Source organism: Leptosomus discolor, chromosome 16 (assembly GCF_034619465.1).
Source record: "Leptosomus discolor isolate bLepDis1 chromosome 16, bLepDis1.hap2, whole genome shotgun sequence".
Taxonomy (NCBI): Eukaryota; Metazoa; Chordata; class Aves; order Leptosomiformes; family Leptosomidae; genus Leptosomus; species Leptosomus discolor.
The window spans coordinates 134,521-150,621 of record NC_141406.1 but is presented as its reverse complement, the minus strand read 5'-3'; the positions used below and the strand labels follow the sequence as shown (position 1 = coordinate 150,621).

The following is a 16,101-nucleotide window of genomic DNA, read 5'->3' as shown; positions in this document are numbered from 1 at the left end:
GCTTCTTGAAGTTTTCTTAGAAATAATTGTTGGTAGAACTTTTTGTATAGCAAAAGCGTTCTGGTAGCCCCTTTTCTGACCAGGCCTTCAAACTAACACAGTAATAGTAATATCATAATCATCATCAATATCCTTACCCAGATCTCAAATGCCAGATAATCTAATGTTTTCTTTCTTCGGCTAGAAAATGCTATAGCAGACTGAAGGAAAGGAAGAGGTCAAAAGATGGGTTTGAAATAGTTGTGGACCTCTGTTATGAACATACTGGGTTGAGGCAGCGAGGTGCTTGCACAGTCCTTCTGTATTTTCGCCTTGTTATTGGTGGCTTTAAGTCTGAATGTCATTTCAGTGGAAAGTGGCATCCTAACACCCAGCTCAGTGATTTTGTGTTAGACCAACGGTGTTAGTACTGAACATCTTACTGTAAAAACCCACTGTCAGTACTAGTGGGCCTGGGTAAGTCTCCTGTATGCTCCAGTGCAGCTTGTCAGTGGACATAGCCTCAGCGTAGCTGGTTGGGGGGGCGGTGTGTGTGTGTGTGTGTAAGTGATGTCCCGTGCTCCCTCACAGCTTGTGTATGCATTTGAGGGCTGTAATTGTTGTCAGCCTTCCTGTTGAGGCACTTTGTGTCCTTGTCTCTGGAATTGCATTTCATTTCTACCGGTAAACTCTGTGGTGAAATGATTGCTATCTCTTGGGGGAAGGGAGAGGAATTGTTCTGTTCTATGGATGATGTTAAAAGGCTTTATCCCCTGAACAATAGAAAGGCTTGAATGTCAGACCCTCTCAGCTGTAAAGCCGTCATGTCCTTTCATTTTGTCCTGTGCTAATAAAATACTACGTTAATTGCTGAGGTACTTGCTAGTACTGCCTTCTTACCCACAGCTGTCCTGCTGTCAGTAGTCCAGCAATCTTGTGTGAAAATTAGCTCTTGTCTTACCAGTGTAGTAATTAATCATAGTGTTCAGTTCAACACCGCGAAGAAAAAGCAATGTTTATGCTGAATTCAAGAGCTTTTTTATAGTACTGACTTATGCTCTAGTGCCAGTGGGTTTGAGTCTGTGATGTCAGCAGTACATGCATGTCTTGGTTTGAAAGACAGGTGTCTGCGGAGGAAGGCAGGAGCCTCCCTTGAAATGGAAAATGCAACCCCCTTCCCTCCAAATTATTATAATTTTGAAATTAAGGGGCCTTCAGGCAAAGGTATGGGGAATAGGAATAACAGTTCTTTACTAATATATATGTATAACAAGGCAGAAAAAAACCACGCTGGTTTAAACTGACAGAGTCAGAAATACAACCTGACACCCTGTTAGGGGGGCAGTAGCAGTCCGATAAGATGCTGGCTGCAGTCCTCCTGAAGCGATGGATGTAGTTCTGTTGAAGCAGTGATCAGGTAAAAGGGTCTGGTCTTCCTCCGAAGGTCCAGAGGTAGGTAGGTAGCTCTTGTCCTCTGGAACTCCAGTGGGGGAAAAAACTCCTGGGAATCCCGTGGAAGAAGGCTGCTAGGGTGTTGGAGATCTCCGTTTTTATTTGGCATGGACTGCTTGGCTCCTTCCCCCCGGGCGGAGCATCTCACCATGGGATGGGGAGTCGTGAGGCAGTTCCTTGATGGGCCATTAACAGGAGATAGTCCAGGAGCGAGTTATCGATGGGTCAGGCGATAAGGCATTGTTGTGCCCAGTAACAGGAGATAGTCCAGAGGGGGGAGGCAGGGAGCACCGCCCCCCCTGGTCTCAACAGCTCCTGAAGATGGTGATAGAATACTTTTTTTGCGCACATCTTACACTGTAACCTAGGACAATGCAGTACGGCAGAGCTGCAGTGTCCCGGGGTATGTTTTGGTTTATGAGCATGTTGATAATTATGGTGGACACGACAGATCATCTTGTGGACAGTTTTTCGTAAAAAGAAACAGCTTTGTGCATTTCAGACGGGGCACTGGGCTAGTCTGAAACTCAGACCTCTTTTTGCTGGCGTAATGGCATCTATCCAAGGCTTTTGATAGTGTAAATGCCATCGAGCAACGTGTATCTTACAGGGCTGTCTGGTAGAGTTCCAGGATGAGACTTTGGCTCAGGCTTCTGGCCTCTTCCGTGCTATAGTCTTTCTGTGCTACTTCCAGTGGTGAATAAGTTTATCTAAAAGATGTGCGTGTGTCTGTATATTAAAATAACCTTTGTTTTTGTTCCCTGTCTCTTGTTCCAGATGAAGCTGCCAGTGTTATTCAATTTGGCAAATCAGCCAAGCGATCACCTGAGTCGACGCAAATTGGGCAGTATGGGAATGGCTTGAAATCGTAGGTATAACAAAAGCCAGCCTCCTGACGTTATGGTGGTTAGAGCTGAGATAGTAAAGGTATTTTTTGCTTGGAGGTGTATATCTTTTTTTTTTTTTTTTCCAGAAAAAAAAAGCAGATGAAATCTAAATAAAGATACCATGATTTGGTAGACAAGAGCTGTATGAACATCTGCTGTAGTTCTTCAGTAGCAGGGAAGGCTGTCCAAAGCTGACGACTTTCTTTTTTTTTCCCCCATTATGTTTGTATGATGCAGAGCAACGATGATGCTGAGATGATCAGAGCTGGGGAAAAAATAAAAGAGCAGGAATCAAAACCTGCCTGTGGAATAGTGCTGCAGCCTCTCCCTAGGAAAGCTGTTTGGTGCTAGTCAGATGGACTTAACTCTTTTTTTCTTAAATCAAACAAATGCTTGGAGAAGAAAGGGAATGATGGAAGGAGTGAGAGGAGGAGTGGGATTAAGTGGCAGAGGAACAGAGGTGGGAAGGAAATCTTACTGGTTGCAGATTTGATAGGAAAGAGAAGAGTGTTTGCTGTGGTGAACTGATGTCTTTGGGAAAGTTAGAGGGCTTTTATGGCTTCTTCTGATCACTGTACTGCTTTATGCTATTCCACGTGGCTTGATTATTTATATGGATCCTGCTGGGTAAACCTGTGGGACTCTGTAATCTGGGGGGAAAGAAAAAACGGAGATGTAAGGGATCTTGAGATATTATTGATCCAGCTGCAGTGCAGGACAGATCCCAGGTGGTACCTGTGCACTTCCAGGACAGATCTCTGTCCTGTTCTTAACCTTGACCAAGAGGCAACTGTGTTAGGGCTCGACTGTGCTACAGCTGAGAAGTGCAGGCTGTGTCAGGGCTCAACTGTGCTACAGCTGGGAAGTGCAGCCTGTAGCCTAAATGTGTGATAGGTGGCCTTTGGTATCGCATTAAGCCGATCTAAAGAGAACTGAACTGACAGAACACTAATGCTTCTGTTATTTTTTCTCTGTTAAGGTTTTTTGGATGAGTTGGGTAGTAAGGTAAAAGAGAAGATGGGGAAGGCACTGTTGGCGGTAGGAGAGCAGGGGGGAAGATGGGATTGTCCATTTTTGTGACAACTAGCTGCTAAGTTGCATTAACCGAAGTGTCAGTGAGTCTTTGAATTAGACATTAGGAAATAAATTGTCTGTCTCCCAGGAAGTTGTCTGCTGCTATTCATTCTGTGTGCAGTGAAACAAAGTGTGAGTTTGCTTTCTCAGTTACGTTTCTGCTCGTATGTTTGAAGGTTGTTGTCACATCTGACCTTAGTCACCTTTTTTAGATTTTAAAAAAGAAATTTTTTTTTACACTTTCTACATTGTATGAGTCTGCAAATCCGTGCTGTACTTCTGCACCTTCTAATTGTGACTAGTGTTCAGTGGTTTGAAACATTATGAAAATGTCCAGATTGAGATGCCTTTTGAACGGAGTGAGATGCTTAGAGAGAAATGGTAGTTGCCTTTTAAGCCCTTCTTCTGCCTTACCTGGTTTTGGCCTCTCGTAACTGAACATAATGGGAAGAGAACTTAGTAATGTGGTCTGCTTTCTACAAAGCATTGCGAGTGAGGTGTAACGTGCAGCCTGCAATCTGTCTCCAGGGGTTCCATGCGGATTGGGAAGGATTTTGTCCTGTTCACGAAGAAGGACAACACCATGACTTGCCTCCTCTTGTCACGGACCTTCCATGAGGAGGAAGGCATCGATGAGGTTTGCATGTACTTTGTTGTAATGAACCAAGATGGTGAATGCTGTCTCATCTGAACCTCCCTATGACAAAGATGGAGATAATCTTTTTGGCAGGGCCCGTTGCAATAGGACAAGGAATAATGGTTTTAATCTGAAAGAAGGTAGATTTGGGCTAGATATAAGGATGAATTTTTTTCCAGTGAGGGTGGTGAAACACTGCGGCAGGCTGCCCAGAGAGGTGGTAGATGCCCCATCCCTAGAAACTTTCAAGGTAAGGTTGGATGGAGCTCTTGACAACCTGATCTGGCTAAAGATGACATTGCCCATGGCAGGGGGGTTGGACTAGGTGAGCTTTAAAGGTCCCAACCCAAACTATTTTATGATTCCCCCGCTCTCACAGGAGAAGAGTCTGTGTCAGTGTTGGTTGCTACTCTGGTTGAATCAGTGTATGGTTTTCTCTTGGTGATAGGCTTGTAGGGGTTTTGCAGAGTCATCAAAGACTTTTTCCTTTTGATTTTAATTCTGTCTCTCCAGACTACAGCTAGTTTGAAGGGCTTGTGTCAATCACTTAAAGTTGCTTATACTGAGTTCAGGACATGCCAAGACTTCTTGCATTTTCCTGTTCTCACACAATTTGAGTTGGAGATGTAGTTACATTTATTGATCTGATTTTATTTTCTGTAGATAATTAAAGGTGTGATTGAAGTTGCTACCTGCAGGTCATAAACTCCAGGCACGTCTCTTCTTTTGGATCTTGTTTTTTAATTAAAGAATTAATGTGATTCTACCTATTGAGAAGAGATATCTTAGCAGATAACTTAGGCATTGTTGTTCTGATCCAGACTCTTAACATGAAGGTATTTTTGTGCTCAAGCACACATATTTTCCAGACAAGGTCGATAATGAAAAGTTTTAAATTTGCACTGGGATAGTGTCTAAGAAAGCATTTTTGATTGTGGTAGGGGAGGGAGCTCTACAAAGAAGCTGTTGAGGGAGTGATGCTTGCTAGTGGCTGAAGCAAGTTGGGAAAGTGATGTAGTTCCCACAGTGGTTCTGGAGCCAGAAATTTTGGCTTGATGTCAAATCTAAAGTGAGGATGAGGTTCGCCGTCCTTGACAGGCAGCTGCAGTCTGTAATTCTATCTATGTTTTTGTTCTAAATGACAGAAAACACCAGTAACCCTGCTAGAATCCTATAAAAATCATGAGTGAGATCAGAATAAATATGAGTGAAGGATATTTGAGTTCAAGAGAGAAGTTAAGCACAGAGGTTGGCATTTTTAAAGAAGCAAAGTTTGGGTGTTTTTTTAGTATTATGGAAGTTGTTACAAGAGGAGGGAAAAGGAGACGTTGAGTGTGTGAGTAGCCAGTGCCATACAGGTTACGTGGGACTGTTTCAGTCTAAGACTAGATGTTGTAGGAAGGCAACTCAGAGACTGGCAAAGAGGGCCCCTTGAGCATTTGACAGCTGTGCAGACACTGAACAGCTAGAAGGGACCCTTGCAGTGACTTAGGGGGCTGTCGGAAGGGATAAGTCGCTCGGCAGAAGGGGCTGACTGGAGTGGGTGAGCCTGAGCCGCTCTTGGTACGATGTGATTTGCAGGTCATCGTTCCCCTGCCCACCTGGAACGCACAAAGCCGGGAGCCTGTGACAGACAACGTGGAGAAGTTCGCTATTGAGACGGAGCTAATTTACAAGTATTCCCCTTTCAAATCAGAACAGGAAGTGATGGAGCAGTTTAATAAGATCTGTGGTGAGAAAGGTACGTATGGATGGTGCTGGGCACGGGCAGTTTGGCTGGGATTCACCTGATCAACTTGTTGCTTGCTCAGGCACGCTGGTGGTCATCTTTAACCTCAAACTCATGGATAATGGAGAGCCAGAGCTGGATGTGACTTCTGACCCCCGAGACATTCAGATGGCGGAAACACCTCCAGAGGGAACGTAAGTGTGATGAGCGTTACAGGCCTTTGGGCTCTGTTCAGATTATGTGTAGGATTTGGCTATATGCTCTGTGCATATGTTTTTTACAGGCTTTTCATTCTATGGTGAATTGTAGAATTGAAAAGGTCTCTAGTTTGTTCCTTAGCAGTTAGGAGTTCGTGTGTTTGGTGTGAATACCTGTGTTGGCTTGTAGCAGCTTAGTCGAAGCAGCAAACTCGATGCCCTTCTTTATGCACTTTAAAACAAAGGAGCCCTAAGCTATAGGTTTAATTTTCTACTCTCATCAAGGATGTTTTAATCAGAATGACAGCTGTCATGGCTGTGCTGCTCTCAGACCGATGTTCAGTTTTGTGATTAAAGGAACCCTGGCAGCATGTGAGGTCAGGCTCCCCGAGCAAATGGTACAGGTGGGTGCAGGTGGGGCACATCATCACATCTTTCTGGGACCAGTGGCAGCTCTTGGACTTTCCTGCAGACTGGGAAGAAGGATGTGCTCAGTGGGCAGCTGGAGGAGTAGAGGGCCCTGTTCGGGGAGAGCAGAGTTATTAACTTGTAGCCTGAAAAGTGAAAATTGAACTGAACTGAGCCAAATGCTTGGTTAAATTCCAGAGCTCAATGGGCACAACTAGCAAGCTTTACCATTTTTATGCAATTACACGCTTCTTCCCTGAAGTGCTTGAATTTCCCATAGAAATGCAGTTTCACATGCTGTAAACCTAGCTCGTTCTGCATGTGTTAGCTTGATGCTGCTGAGTGCACAGGCGCAGCAAACTCCTTGGGGACCTCTAATATGCTCCTCAGTTTCTCTAATGCCTGCTGGTGAGCTTTCATGATTACCACTGATCGCTTGGAAGGAACAACTTCTTCCTGACCTTTTGGTACCGTTTCTGTGTGTGATCAGTGCAGTTTTAGTTGGAGCATACTCTTGACTGACTGAAGGGTGGGAGAACGCACTAGCAAGTGGGGCACACCCTTCGTGTTAAATGGTCCAGTTTATAGGTTTGACCTTTATTATCCAAATGTATTCAAAATGTCCTTTTCAAGTTATAGTAATATGTGCATCACTGTGTTGTAACAGTATTTAAAATGTACGGCTTAATAGAACATCTCTGTTGAAGACATGGGTAGAAAAAATGTAAAAGAAAAGTTAAAATAGAAAGGCCTTTTCTTTTCCCTAGCATTCTTGCTGCAGGTTGTCTTTTTGGCATGCTTTGAAGTAGATGGCTGTGAGCTGAGACGGTAACAGTTACGGTTCCATGAGGTGTGAATCCTGCCGTAGGTGGTTAAAATACATCATGGGTAGTGCAGAGCAGCGTGGGGAGGTGCTGCTGTTGGTCACTTGGCTTCTAGGTAGCAGTTTGTTGGGAAATGAGAATCTTACAAGTTCTGTCTGTGAAGAAACTTGTTCATTTGGTTTGGGTAGAGGAGGAGGCTGTGTGACAGTGGCATGTCATGACACTTCTTAATTGGAGGGGTAGGAAGGGGAAAAAAACTGTGAAGGAAAGAGGAAGTGGAATGCAGACTGAAAGAGACTCCAAGATGAGCACTCTGACTAAAGAGACAGTGGTTACTCGGGGGATGAATGGATGGAGTCATCTTGGGGCTACGTGGACGAGACTGGGAGAATGTCTGCTGGCAGTCCTACAAGGAAATGCTGAACAAACTGCTCAGTCTCTGTAAGCATCCCTCTCTTGCAGAAAGCCTGAGCGCCGCTCCTTCCGTGCCTATGCTGCTGTACTCTATATCGATCCCAGAATGAGGATCTTCATAAATGGGCACAAGGTACAAACCAAACGACTTTCATGCTGCCTGTACAAGCCAAGGTAAGTGTTGGATCCAGAATCTGCAGATGCGTGGGACCGTTCGGAGGTTCCTTACAGAAAAGGTTTAGCATTTTGCTCTCCAGGTGTATCCTGCATAATTCCATGTTAAAGCCAGAGAAACAGACCATAAGAGAGTGGGATGTGGTATTGACATAATGGAAAAAGAAATGGAAAGATAGTGGAAAATCTAATGCCTTTGAAAATCACATGAGTAATTTGTGCAATTTGGCTCCCCTTCAGAGCAAACGAAGAAATTAGAATACTGGTTGTTGAAAATGCAATATCCATGCAAAACTGTTGGGTAACTGTTTTGGGTTTTTTTTTTAAGTAGGACAAGGAAATACATACGGTGGGTGTTAGAATTATTACTGAAAAGAAACTAGACTGAGCACTTTGAAGCAGTCGCTTTGAAAGTGAACCTTTATATGTAGCTGTTCTAGGTTTGAATAGAGATATCTAGGTTTGAATAGAGATTGGGAAATACCTTTCCCTGTCTTCCTTTTAAATTCCCTTAAACAAAAAGTTTGAAAGTGATCTGAGGTGTGCTACCAGTCAGCTTAACAGGGACTGGAAAAGGTTGTAAGGATGGGAGGGGAAAGGAGAACATGTATTTAAGTCTGCTTGAGGCAATAGTGTTCTTCTGTCCCTGTGAGTGCACAGTCTGCATTCTGGATACTGTAATGTGATTTGTCTTAATAAAATAGTAGTAATTTCATAGAATATTTGTGGATTGGTTTAATCTAGCGTTTTGGATTGCAGTAGTGTTTCAATAGTATGGCCTCACTATCAACCCGTCGGGTACTTTAACGGCCATCTGATGTCACACCGCTGATTGCTTCCCTAAGAGCCTGGCCAGTTTTCAATTTACAGCATGGTCTGTCTGTCAAGTTTGTAATTCCTCAGCTTCTTAAATGAAAATGTGTGAAATGGTGTCAGAAACTTGACTGAGGTCACGGGAGATTACATCCACTGCTCTCCCCTCGTTGACCAGGACAGTCATTTCATCGTAGAAGGCAGTTGGTAGGTGCAGCTTGATTGCCACTGGAAATCCTGATTTGCTGGGTGTAGAGTCTCTGGATTTCTGGCTGTGCTTTCCCTCTGTGCGAGTGCCACGTGCTGCTTCCTCTTGTGCCACAGTCCAACAAAAAGTACTCTGGAGAGACAGCAGAGGAGGGCGGCACAGGTGTTTATCTCATCAGAGACCAGCTTCTTGTGAGACTCCAAGACAGGATGCCATCGCTATGTGATGGTGCTAGCGTTGTCGTGATAATACAGTGTGGATGAGGTCAGCCCAGATGTTCATCTGCCTCACTGTCTTCTTTTTCAAGTGGTCAGTAGTCGACGCCTGGGAAAGAATGAGAATTTTGTTCTATACCATAGGACTGTTTTCTGTTGAAAGGAGACTGTGTTTTTAGACAGTGCTGTTTTGGGTCTTGATCACCAATTCTGTAGCTGCTTTTTGTTGTTTTGGGGGAATAGTTGCAGCTGCTGAAGGGAAGATTCAAATTGTAACTGCCCAGCAGTGGTAACTTGTGACCAAGGAATGATCCGGCACGGCGGACAAGAAGGCCCGAGCGCAGAACAGGTTACACTGGCTGAAGAGATGAGAAACGCTGTGGTGTTGTCTCATAACACTGGTGTAATGCCAAGTGCTCTGGGGCCAGTTGTGGTAGATGGAGCTGGTGCTGGGGGATTAACCCAACTCTGGGCTAAGGTGCCCTATGCTGATGCTCACAGGATCAGTGCTGGTGCAGGGGTATCTAACAAATCTGCTTGTGCCACATCTTTGCAGACTCCATGTAGATCTGCTTATGGTGGTAGGCCATTGAAAATTCCCCAGCATTGTAAAGACATTTACGTGTAAAATCCTCATTTCTGCAACAGAGTGGTAAAGACTGCAAACAAGACTTTGCTGTAGAGCACAGTGTAGATCTTCTGGGACTTGGGGCAATTGTCATAGCCTTACTGGGTCTTTCTGGAGAGTATCCAGACTGCTTCCTTCTGGTCTCAGGCTTCTGATGCCAGGTTTGGGCTCCAGAAGCTGTGTGGCTGTTGGGATGAGCTGTCAAAGCCTTCACCGTGGGTTCTGAGAACCAGCACAGCCCTTGGGGTAGGTGCCCCCACTGTGCCCTGGACAGGTTGTGGAAACGCAGTCTTACCTCCAGACACCTCAGCAGAGCCCTGAGTGGCTCTTTCCTGAGAGAAAACACGTAAATCAGTCCATTCTGAGAGTGGAGCTACTCTGTTTTTACAGCTGTAGGTGATTTTTTTTCTTTTTTTCTCTGTGAACCTGCTGAAAAGTGTTGCTTATGCCCTGTTTTTTCCCTTTAGAGTTGGAGCCAGAGCTCATGCATCCCTTTAGCTGCTGGGCTTTGAGTACTCTGCAGGTTAATACTACTCCCCTGCACTTGTCCAGGGATTTGGATTTGGGTAGGAGAGAGCATGGGGGAAGTGTACCACTGTTAGGGTGCTCCTTTAGAGGACAGCTGAAGCGGCAGCGATGCTCAGCTTTTTAGCTGTTTTTAGCGCTTTAGCTGTTTTTTGCAGAAACTCAGTAGCCTACACCAGGTAACTGTTGAACTTCCCTGGTCCAGCAAAGGGATGGGCAACAGGCAGTGAAGGTTCTCCTGTGTTACAGCTCAAGTAGGTGGTGTGCTGTGTGTGGTACATACTTAAGGGCTCTTTGCTAGGCTCTGGGGACGTGCCATGATGCCTGAGTCTAAACAGGTGTTAGTTTTATTCATATCCTCCTAATAAAGGGCAATAAACGACGTAAGGGAGCTTACTGTTAGGGAATGCCGTTCATCTGTCGGTACAGAGGCACTTCTGTCTATATTGTTGGTTTTATAAGAAAGTCTGTTATAAACTGTCACGGAGTCTCTCAAAATAGACGAAGCAGGTACTTGAAAATGAGATTTATTCTAGTCAGAATTATTTAGCACTCGGACAAACATCAGTAAACTACATGTTAGGATGTCTGTCAAACAGAACTAATACCACACAGCTGACTTAAGCTTAATTTTCAGGGATGATGACCCAGAATGCGCCTGTCACCCACCCAATAAGGTGGGGGCTCTCGGCATCGAGGAGGTACCTTGGGCAGCATCCTGATCCAAGGGGAAAGTCCCTGCCTGCAGACCTGCTGCTCTGAGGAGGACTGGCTCCATTTGCCCCCTGACTGGCCTCCATTCATACCCTAGTCAAATCTGATCTGTGGTCATATATGGTAGGTGGTCTAGAAACTTATCTCGACCAAGGCGTTTCACTCGCTGAGGGCCTTGTCTGTCAACTGAAGGGATTTGCCTTTCCTCCTCCTCCACCGAGCTGTGTAGGTTACCACAGCCACCATGCAGCTGGGCAGCTTGACCCCCAAACCACAGCTTCTAGTTTTAACTCTTTCCTTTCGTCGGTCGAGAAGTTTCAGCCTTTATCCAGGCGGGTGCACCTGCCACGTAAACCCGCCTGGCACACAAAGGGCAGGTCATTACCTGACGGTGAGCTGGCCAGTGGCTCCTGATTGCAGTCCTTTGTCATACGTCTTGGCAAACTTTGGGCCAGGTGTCTTTGAAGCAATGCTTTCATGCCTTGCGTTGGCCATTGGCCATTGACTTGTCTCTCTGCCCTCTGGTCTGCTTTTAAGATATGCTGGGGTGGATTGCCTTCAGGAGGTGGTGGCTCCCCTCCTACAGTAAGACTGTAAGTCAGATTGCCTTCATCTCGGAAGGAAAAGCTTGTGCAGTGGCTTGTCTGCAGGTTAATGTGTTAGAGAACAAAGAATGAAAATCCATTGTGGGCTTTAGGGTACTTAAGTGCCTTTATTCAAAATGGAGATTTTGAAGCCATTGCACTGTTCCTCATCAGGAATACAGCTTGTCTCCTGAGCAAGGCATTTGTTTTCCTTTTGTCGTCTGCCCTTTCTGGAAGCCATGATTCTGTGGGTAGAAGCTTCTCCATACCTTTCTGGAGCCTGTAACGTCCTGGTGTCGGGGGCAGGCTGGTTTTGTGCAGATCCTTCACCAGTGTTTGAAGGTGTGATACCACAGTACCAGCCTCTTTGGGAATGGCTCGTGTCTCCTGAAGGATTACTTCTGTCTGTTCTCTTCTATGGTAACTGTTTGAGCTTGTTTGGCAGCATGGGCCATGCACATAGAAGTATCCAGGCCATATGCAAGGGTCCCATTCATGAGGGCGCTCCAAGGCAGTCACAATCATAGAATCACAGGATGGTAGGAGTTGGAAGTGACCTCTGGAGATCATCTAGTCCAACTCCCCCGCCAAAGCAGGTTAGCCTAGAGCAGGTCACACAGGAACACATCCAGGCAGGTTTGGAATATCTCCAGAGAAGGAGACTCCACAACCTCTCTGGGCAGCCTGTTCCAGTGCTCTGCCACCCTCAGAGTAAAGAAGGTCCTCCTCATGTTGAGGCAGAACTTCTGTGCTCCAGTTTGTGCCTGTTGCCCCTTGTCTTGTTGCTGGGCACCACTGAGAAGAGCCTGTCCCCATCCTCTTGACACCTGCCTTTTAGATAGTTATAAGTGTGGATAAGGTCCCTTCTCAGTCTTATCTTCTCCAGGCTAAAGAGCCCCAGGTCTCTCAGTCTTTCTTCATAAGAGAGATGCTCTAGTCCCCTCATCATCTTAGTAGCCCTCTGCTGGACTGTCTCCCATAGCTCCCTGTCTTTCTTGAATTGGGGGGCCCAGAATTAGACACAGTACTCCAGATGTGGCTTTACCAGGGCAGAGTAGAGTGGGAGGATGACCTCCCTCGACCTGCTGGCCACATTCTTCTTAATATACCCCAGGATGCTGTTGGCCTTCTTGGCCAGTATGGCACATTACTGGCTCATGGTCATCCCATTATCCACCAAAACTCCCAGGTCCCTCTCTGCAGAGCTGCTCTCAAGCAGATTGACCCCCAACCTGTACTAGTGTATGGTTTGACTCCTCCCTAGGTGCAGGACCCTACACTTGCCTCTACTAAACTTCATCTGCTTCCCCTCTGCCCAGCTCTCCAGCCTGTCCAGATCTTGCTGAATGGCAGCACAGCTTTCCGCTGTATCTGCCACTCCTCCCAGCTTCATATCGTCAGCAAATTTGCTGAGGATACACTGTCCTGTCATCTAGGTCATTGTTGAATATATTGAATAGGACAGGCCCTGATACTGACCCCTGGGGAACGCTGCTAGTTACAGGCCTCCAGCTGGACTCGGCACCCCTGATCACAACTCTGAGCTCTGTCCTTCAGGCAGTTCTCAACCCACTTCACTGTCCACTCATCTAACCCACACTTCCTAAGCTTACCTGTGAGGATGTGATGGGAGACAGTGTCAAAGGCCTTACTAAGGTCAAGGTAGACCACATCCGCTGCCCTCCCGTCATCCACCCAGCCAGTCGTTTTATCGTAGAAGGCGATCAGGTTGGTCAAGCTTGATTTCCCCTTAGTGAATCCATGCTGACTACTCCTGATAATCTTCTTTTCCTCCGTGTGCTTGGAGATGACATCTAGAATGAGCTGTTCCATCACCTTCCCAGGAATGGAGGTGAGGCTGACTGGCCGGGTCCTCCTTCTTGAAGACTGGAGTTACATTGGCTGTCCTCCAGTCCTCGGGCACCTCTCCTGTCCTCCACAACCTTTCAAAGACAATGGAGAGCAGCTTTGCAATGGCATCTGCCAGCTCCCTCAGCACTTGTGGGTGCACCCCATCAGGGCCCATAGATTTGTGGGTGTCTAGTTTACCTAAATGATCTCTAACCCAATCCTTCTCAAACGAGGGGTAGTCTTCCTTCCCCTACTGCCAGAGGCAGAGATTCCTGAGGGACAGCTTTAGTAGTAAAGACTGAGGCAAAGGCAGCATTCAACAGCTCTGCCTCCTCCATATCCTCTGTCACCAGGGTACCCGCCTCATTCAGCAGTGGGCCCACAGTTTCACTGGTCTTTCTTTTACTACCGATGTATTTGAAGAAGCCCATCTTGTTGTTTTTGACATCCTTGGCTAGATTTAATTCCAAGTGGGCCTTAGCTTTCCTGGTTGCATCCCTGCATTCTCTGGCAGTGTTTCTATTTCCCTCCCAAGTGACTAGCCCCTCTTTCCACCTGTTGTAAATTTCTTTCTTCGCTCTGAGTTTTTCCAGAAGCTCCTTGCTCATCCAAGCAGGCCTCCTGCCTCCTTTGCTCCACTTCTTCCTCATAGGAATGCACCCATCTTGAGCTTGGAGGAAGTGCTGCTTGAATAGCAACCGGCTCTCTTGGGCCCCTCTTCCTTCTAGAACCCCAGCCCATAGGATTCCTCCAGGTAGGTTTTTGAGGAGGCTGAAGTTGGCTCTCTAAGTCCAGGGGTGCAATCCTACTTATTGCCCTGCTTCTTCCACGCAGGACCCTGAACTCCACCATCTCATGGTCACTGCAGCCAAGGGTGCCCTCAACCTTCACATCTCCAACCAGTCCTTCTTTGTCAGTACGAGGATGAGCAGTGCCCCTCTCCTCATTGGTTCCTCTACCACCTGTGTCAGAAAGTTATTGTCAGTGCTCTGTAGGAACCTCTTGGACTGTGGCTGCTTGGCTGTGTTGCTTTTCCAGCAAATGTTGGGGTAGTTGAAGTCCCCCATGAGACCCAGAGCCTGTGATTGTGAGGCTACTTTCAGCTGGCTGTAGAAGGCCTCATTGACTTCCTTCTCCTGGTCAGGTGGCCTGTAGTAAACACCCACAATAGTGTCACCCATATTAGCCTGCCCCTGAAGTCTCACACATAAGCTCTTGAGTTGTTCCACCCCCTAGGCAAAGCTCAATACATTCCAGATCCTTTTTCACAGAGGGCAACTCCCCCACCTCGCCTGGCTGGCCTGTCTTTCCTGAAGAGCATGTAGCCATCTATGACAATATTCCCGTCATGTGAGCTGTCCCACCATGTCTCCGTTGTTGCTATGAGATCACGGCCCTGCAGCCGCACACAGATCTCTAACTCCTCCTGTTTGCTCCCCATGCTGTGTGAGTTGGTGTACGGGCGTTTTGGGGAGGTAATTGAGCACACAGGTTTCCCTGGAGGGATGGAGGAGGATCTACCATAGCTATACATGCCCTTGAGGCAGCTGGCCTTTTGGTTTTCTTCTGGAGGGGCAGCTATGAGACACTTGTTGCTGCTTCACTTGGCCTGGTCTATTCCTCAGTCGAATGCAATGGCAGGGGCATTGCCACCCTGGACCCCACCCCTGGACGCATTCAGTTTGAAGCCCTCCTTACCAAGTTGGCCAGCCTTTTACCAAAGATACCCTTGCCTCTGCCAGACAGGTGAACTCCACCCCTCCCTAATAGGTTAATGTTGAAGGATGCCCTATTGTCATAGAAACAAAACCCCTCACGACGGCACCAGCCGTGTAACCAAGAGTTGATATCCAATGAACATCTTAAAGCTGGGAGAGTGTATTTTACTACCACATCCTCCAGACAACTTGCCTGCCTGACCTGTTTCTTACATCTTTGCTAGGTAAGTGTTCCAGATCACTTGAATAGGGGCGTTCCTGGCTGTGACTGAAGTCATCACATGTTGGAAAAGAAAGGAAAGATGAGGGCAGGGGCATGGTGTTGGCTCACGGTGCCTGTCTGGGACACCCTGCAGTTGCTCACACTGCACCCTGTTGCAAAGGGCGTGCTATCCGTAAGGTCCCCTGCAGGTACTGCCTCACCTCACAAGCTGGGCATGTGAGATAATTTGGCTTCACCCTGCTTCTCTTTTTTTTTTTTTTTTTCTCCTCTTCTTTCCCCTCAGGAAAGTCAGGTGGGATGTGGATGAGGTAATTTAATTATGCCAACATGTTGAAAGAAGTCTGGTTTTCAGAATGTGTTCTCTCTCTCTCGGTCCCAGGTAGCTTTAATTGTCCTTAAGTAGGTTTGAGGAGATCGTGCCACCAAAAACCTGGCTCTGCATCTCTTAACATGGTTATTGGATGATTTCTGGAAGGGTTAGCACCTGCCTGCTTTTTCATAGTCATGGAACAGTTTGGGTTGGAAGAGACCTTCAAGATCATAGAGTCCAACCTTTGTCCTAGCTCTGTCAACACCACTAAACCACGTCCCTAAGTGCAACATCTACCCATCTCTTAAACACTTCCAGGGATGGTGACTCCCCCACCTCCCTGGGCAGGCTGCTCCAATGCCTGACAACCCTTTCAGTAAAGAAATTCTTCCTAATATCCAGCCTGAACCTCCCCTGGTGCAGCTTGAGGCCATTTCCCCTTGTTCTATCACTTGTTACTAGGGAGAATAGACCGACCCCCGCCTCGCTACAGCCTCCTTTCAGGTAGTTGTAGAGAGCGATAAGGTCTCTCCTCAG

The 16,101-nt window shown here is 46.6% G+C and overlaps 1 protein-coding gene across 4 annotated transcripts in view; it reads left to right on the top strand.

Annotated features, from left to right (window-relative positions):
* Positions 1–16,101, top strand: part of MORC2 (MORC family CW-type zinc finger 2) — a 57,977-nt gene that overhangs the window by 17,959 nt on the left and 23,917 nt on the right. For all 4 annotated transcript variants that reach the window (XM_086473987.1, XM_086473986.1, XM_086473985.1 and 1 more), the window contains exons 5-9: positions 2,209–2,299; positions 3,921–4,029; positions 5,611–5,770; positions 5,841–5,952; positions 7,650–7,775. In XM_086473987.1, the coding sequence (XP_086330113.1) occupies positions 2,209–2,299; positions 3,921–4,029; positions 5,611–5,770; positions 5,841–5,952; positions 7,650–7,775 (598 nt within the window). The remainder of the gene's footprint in view (positions 1–2,208; positions 2,300–3,920; positions 4,030–5,610; positions 5,771–5,840; positions 5,953–7,649; positions 7,776–16,101) is intronic.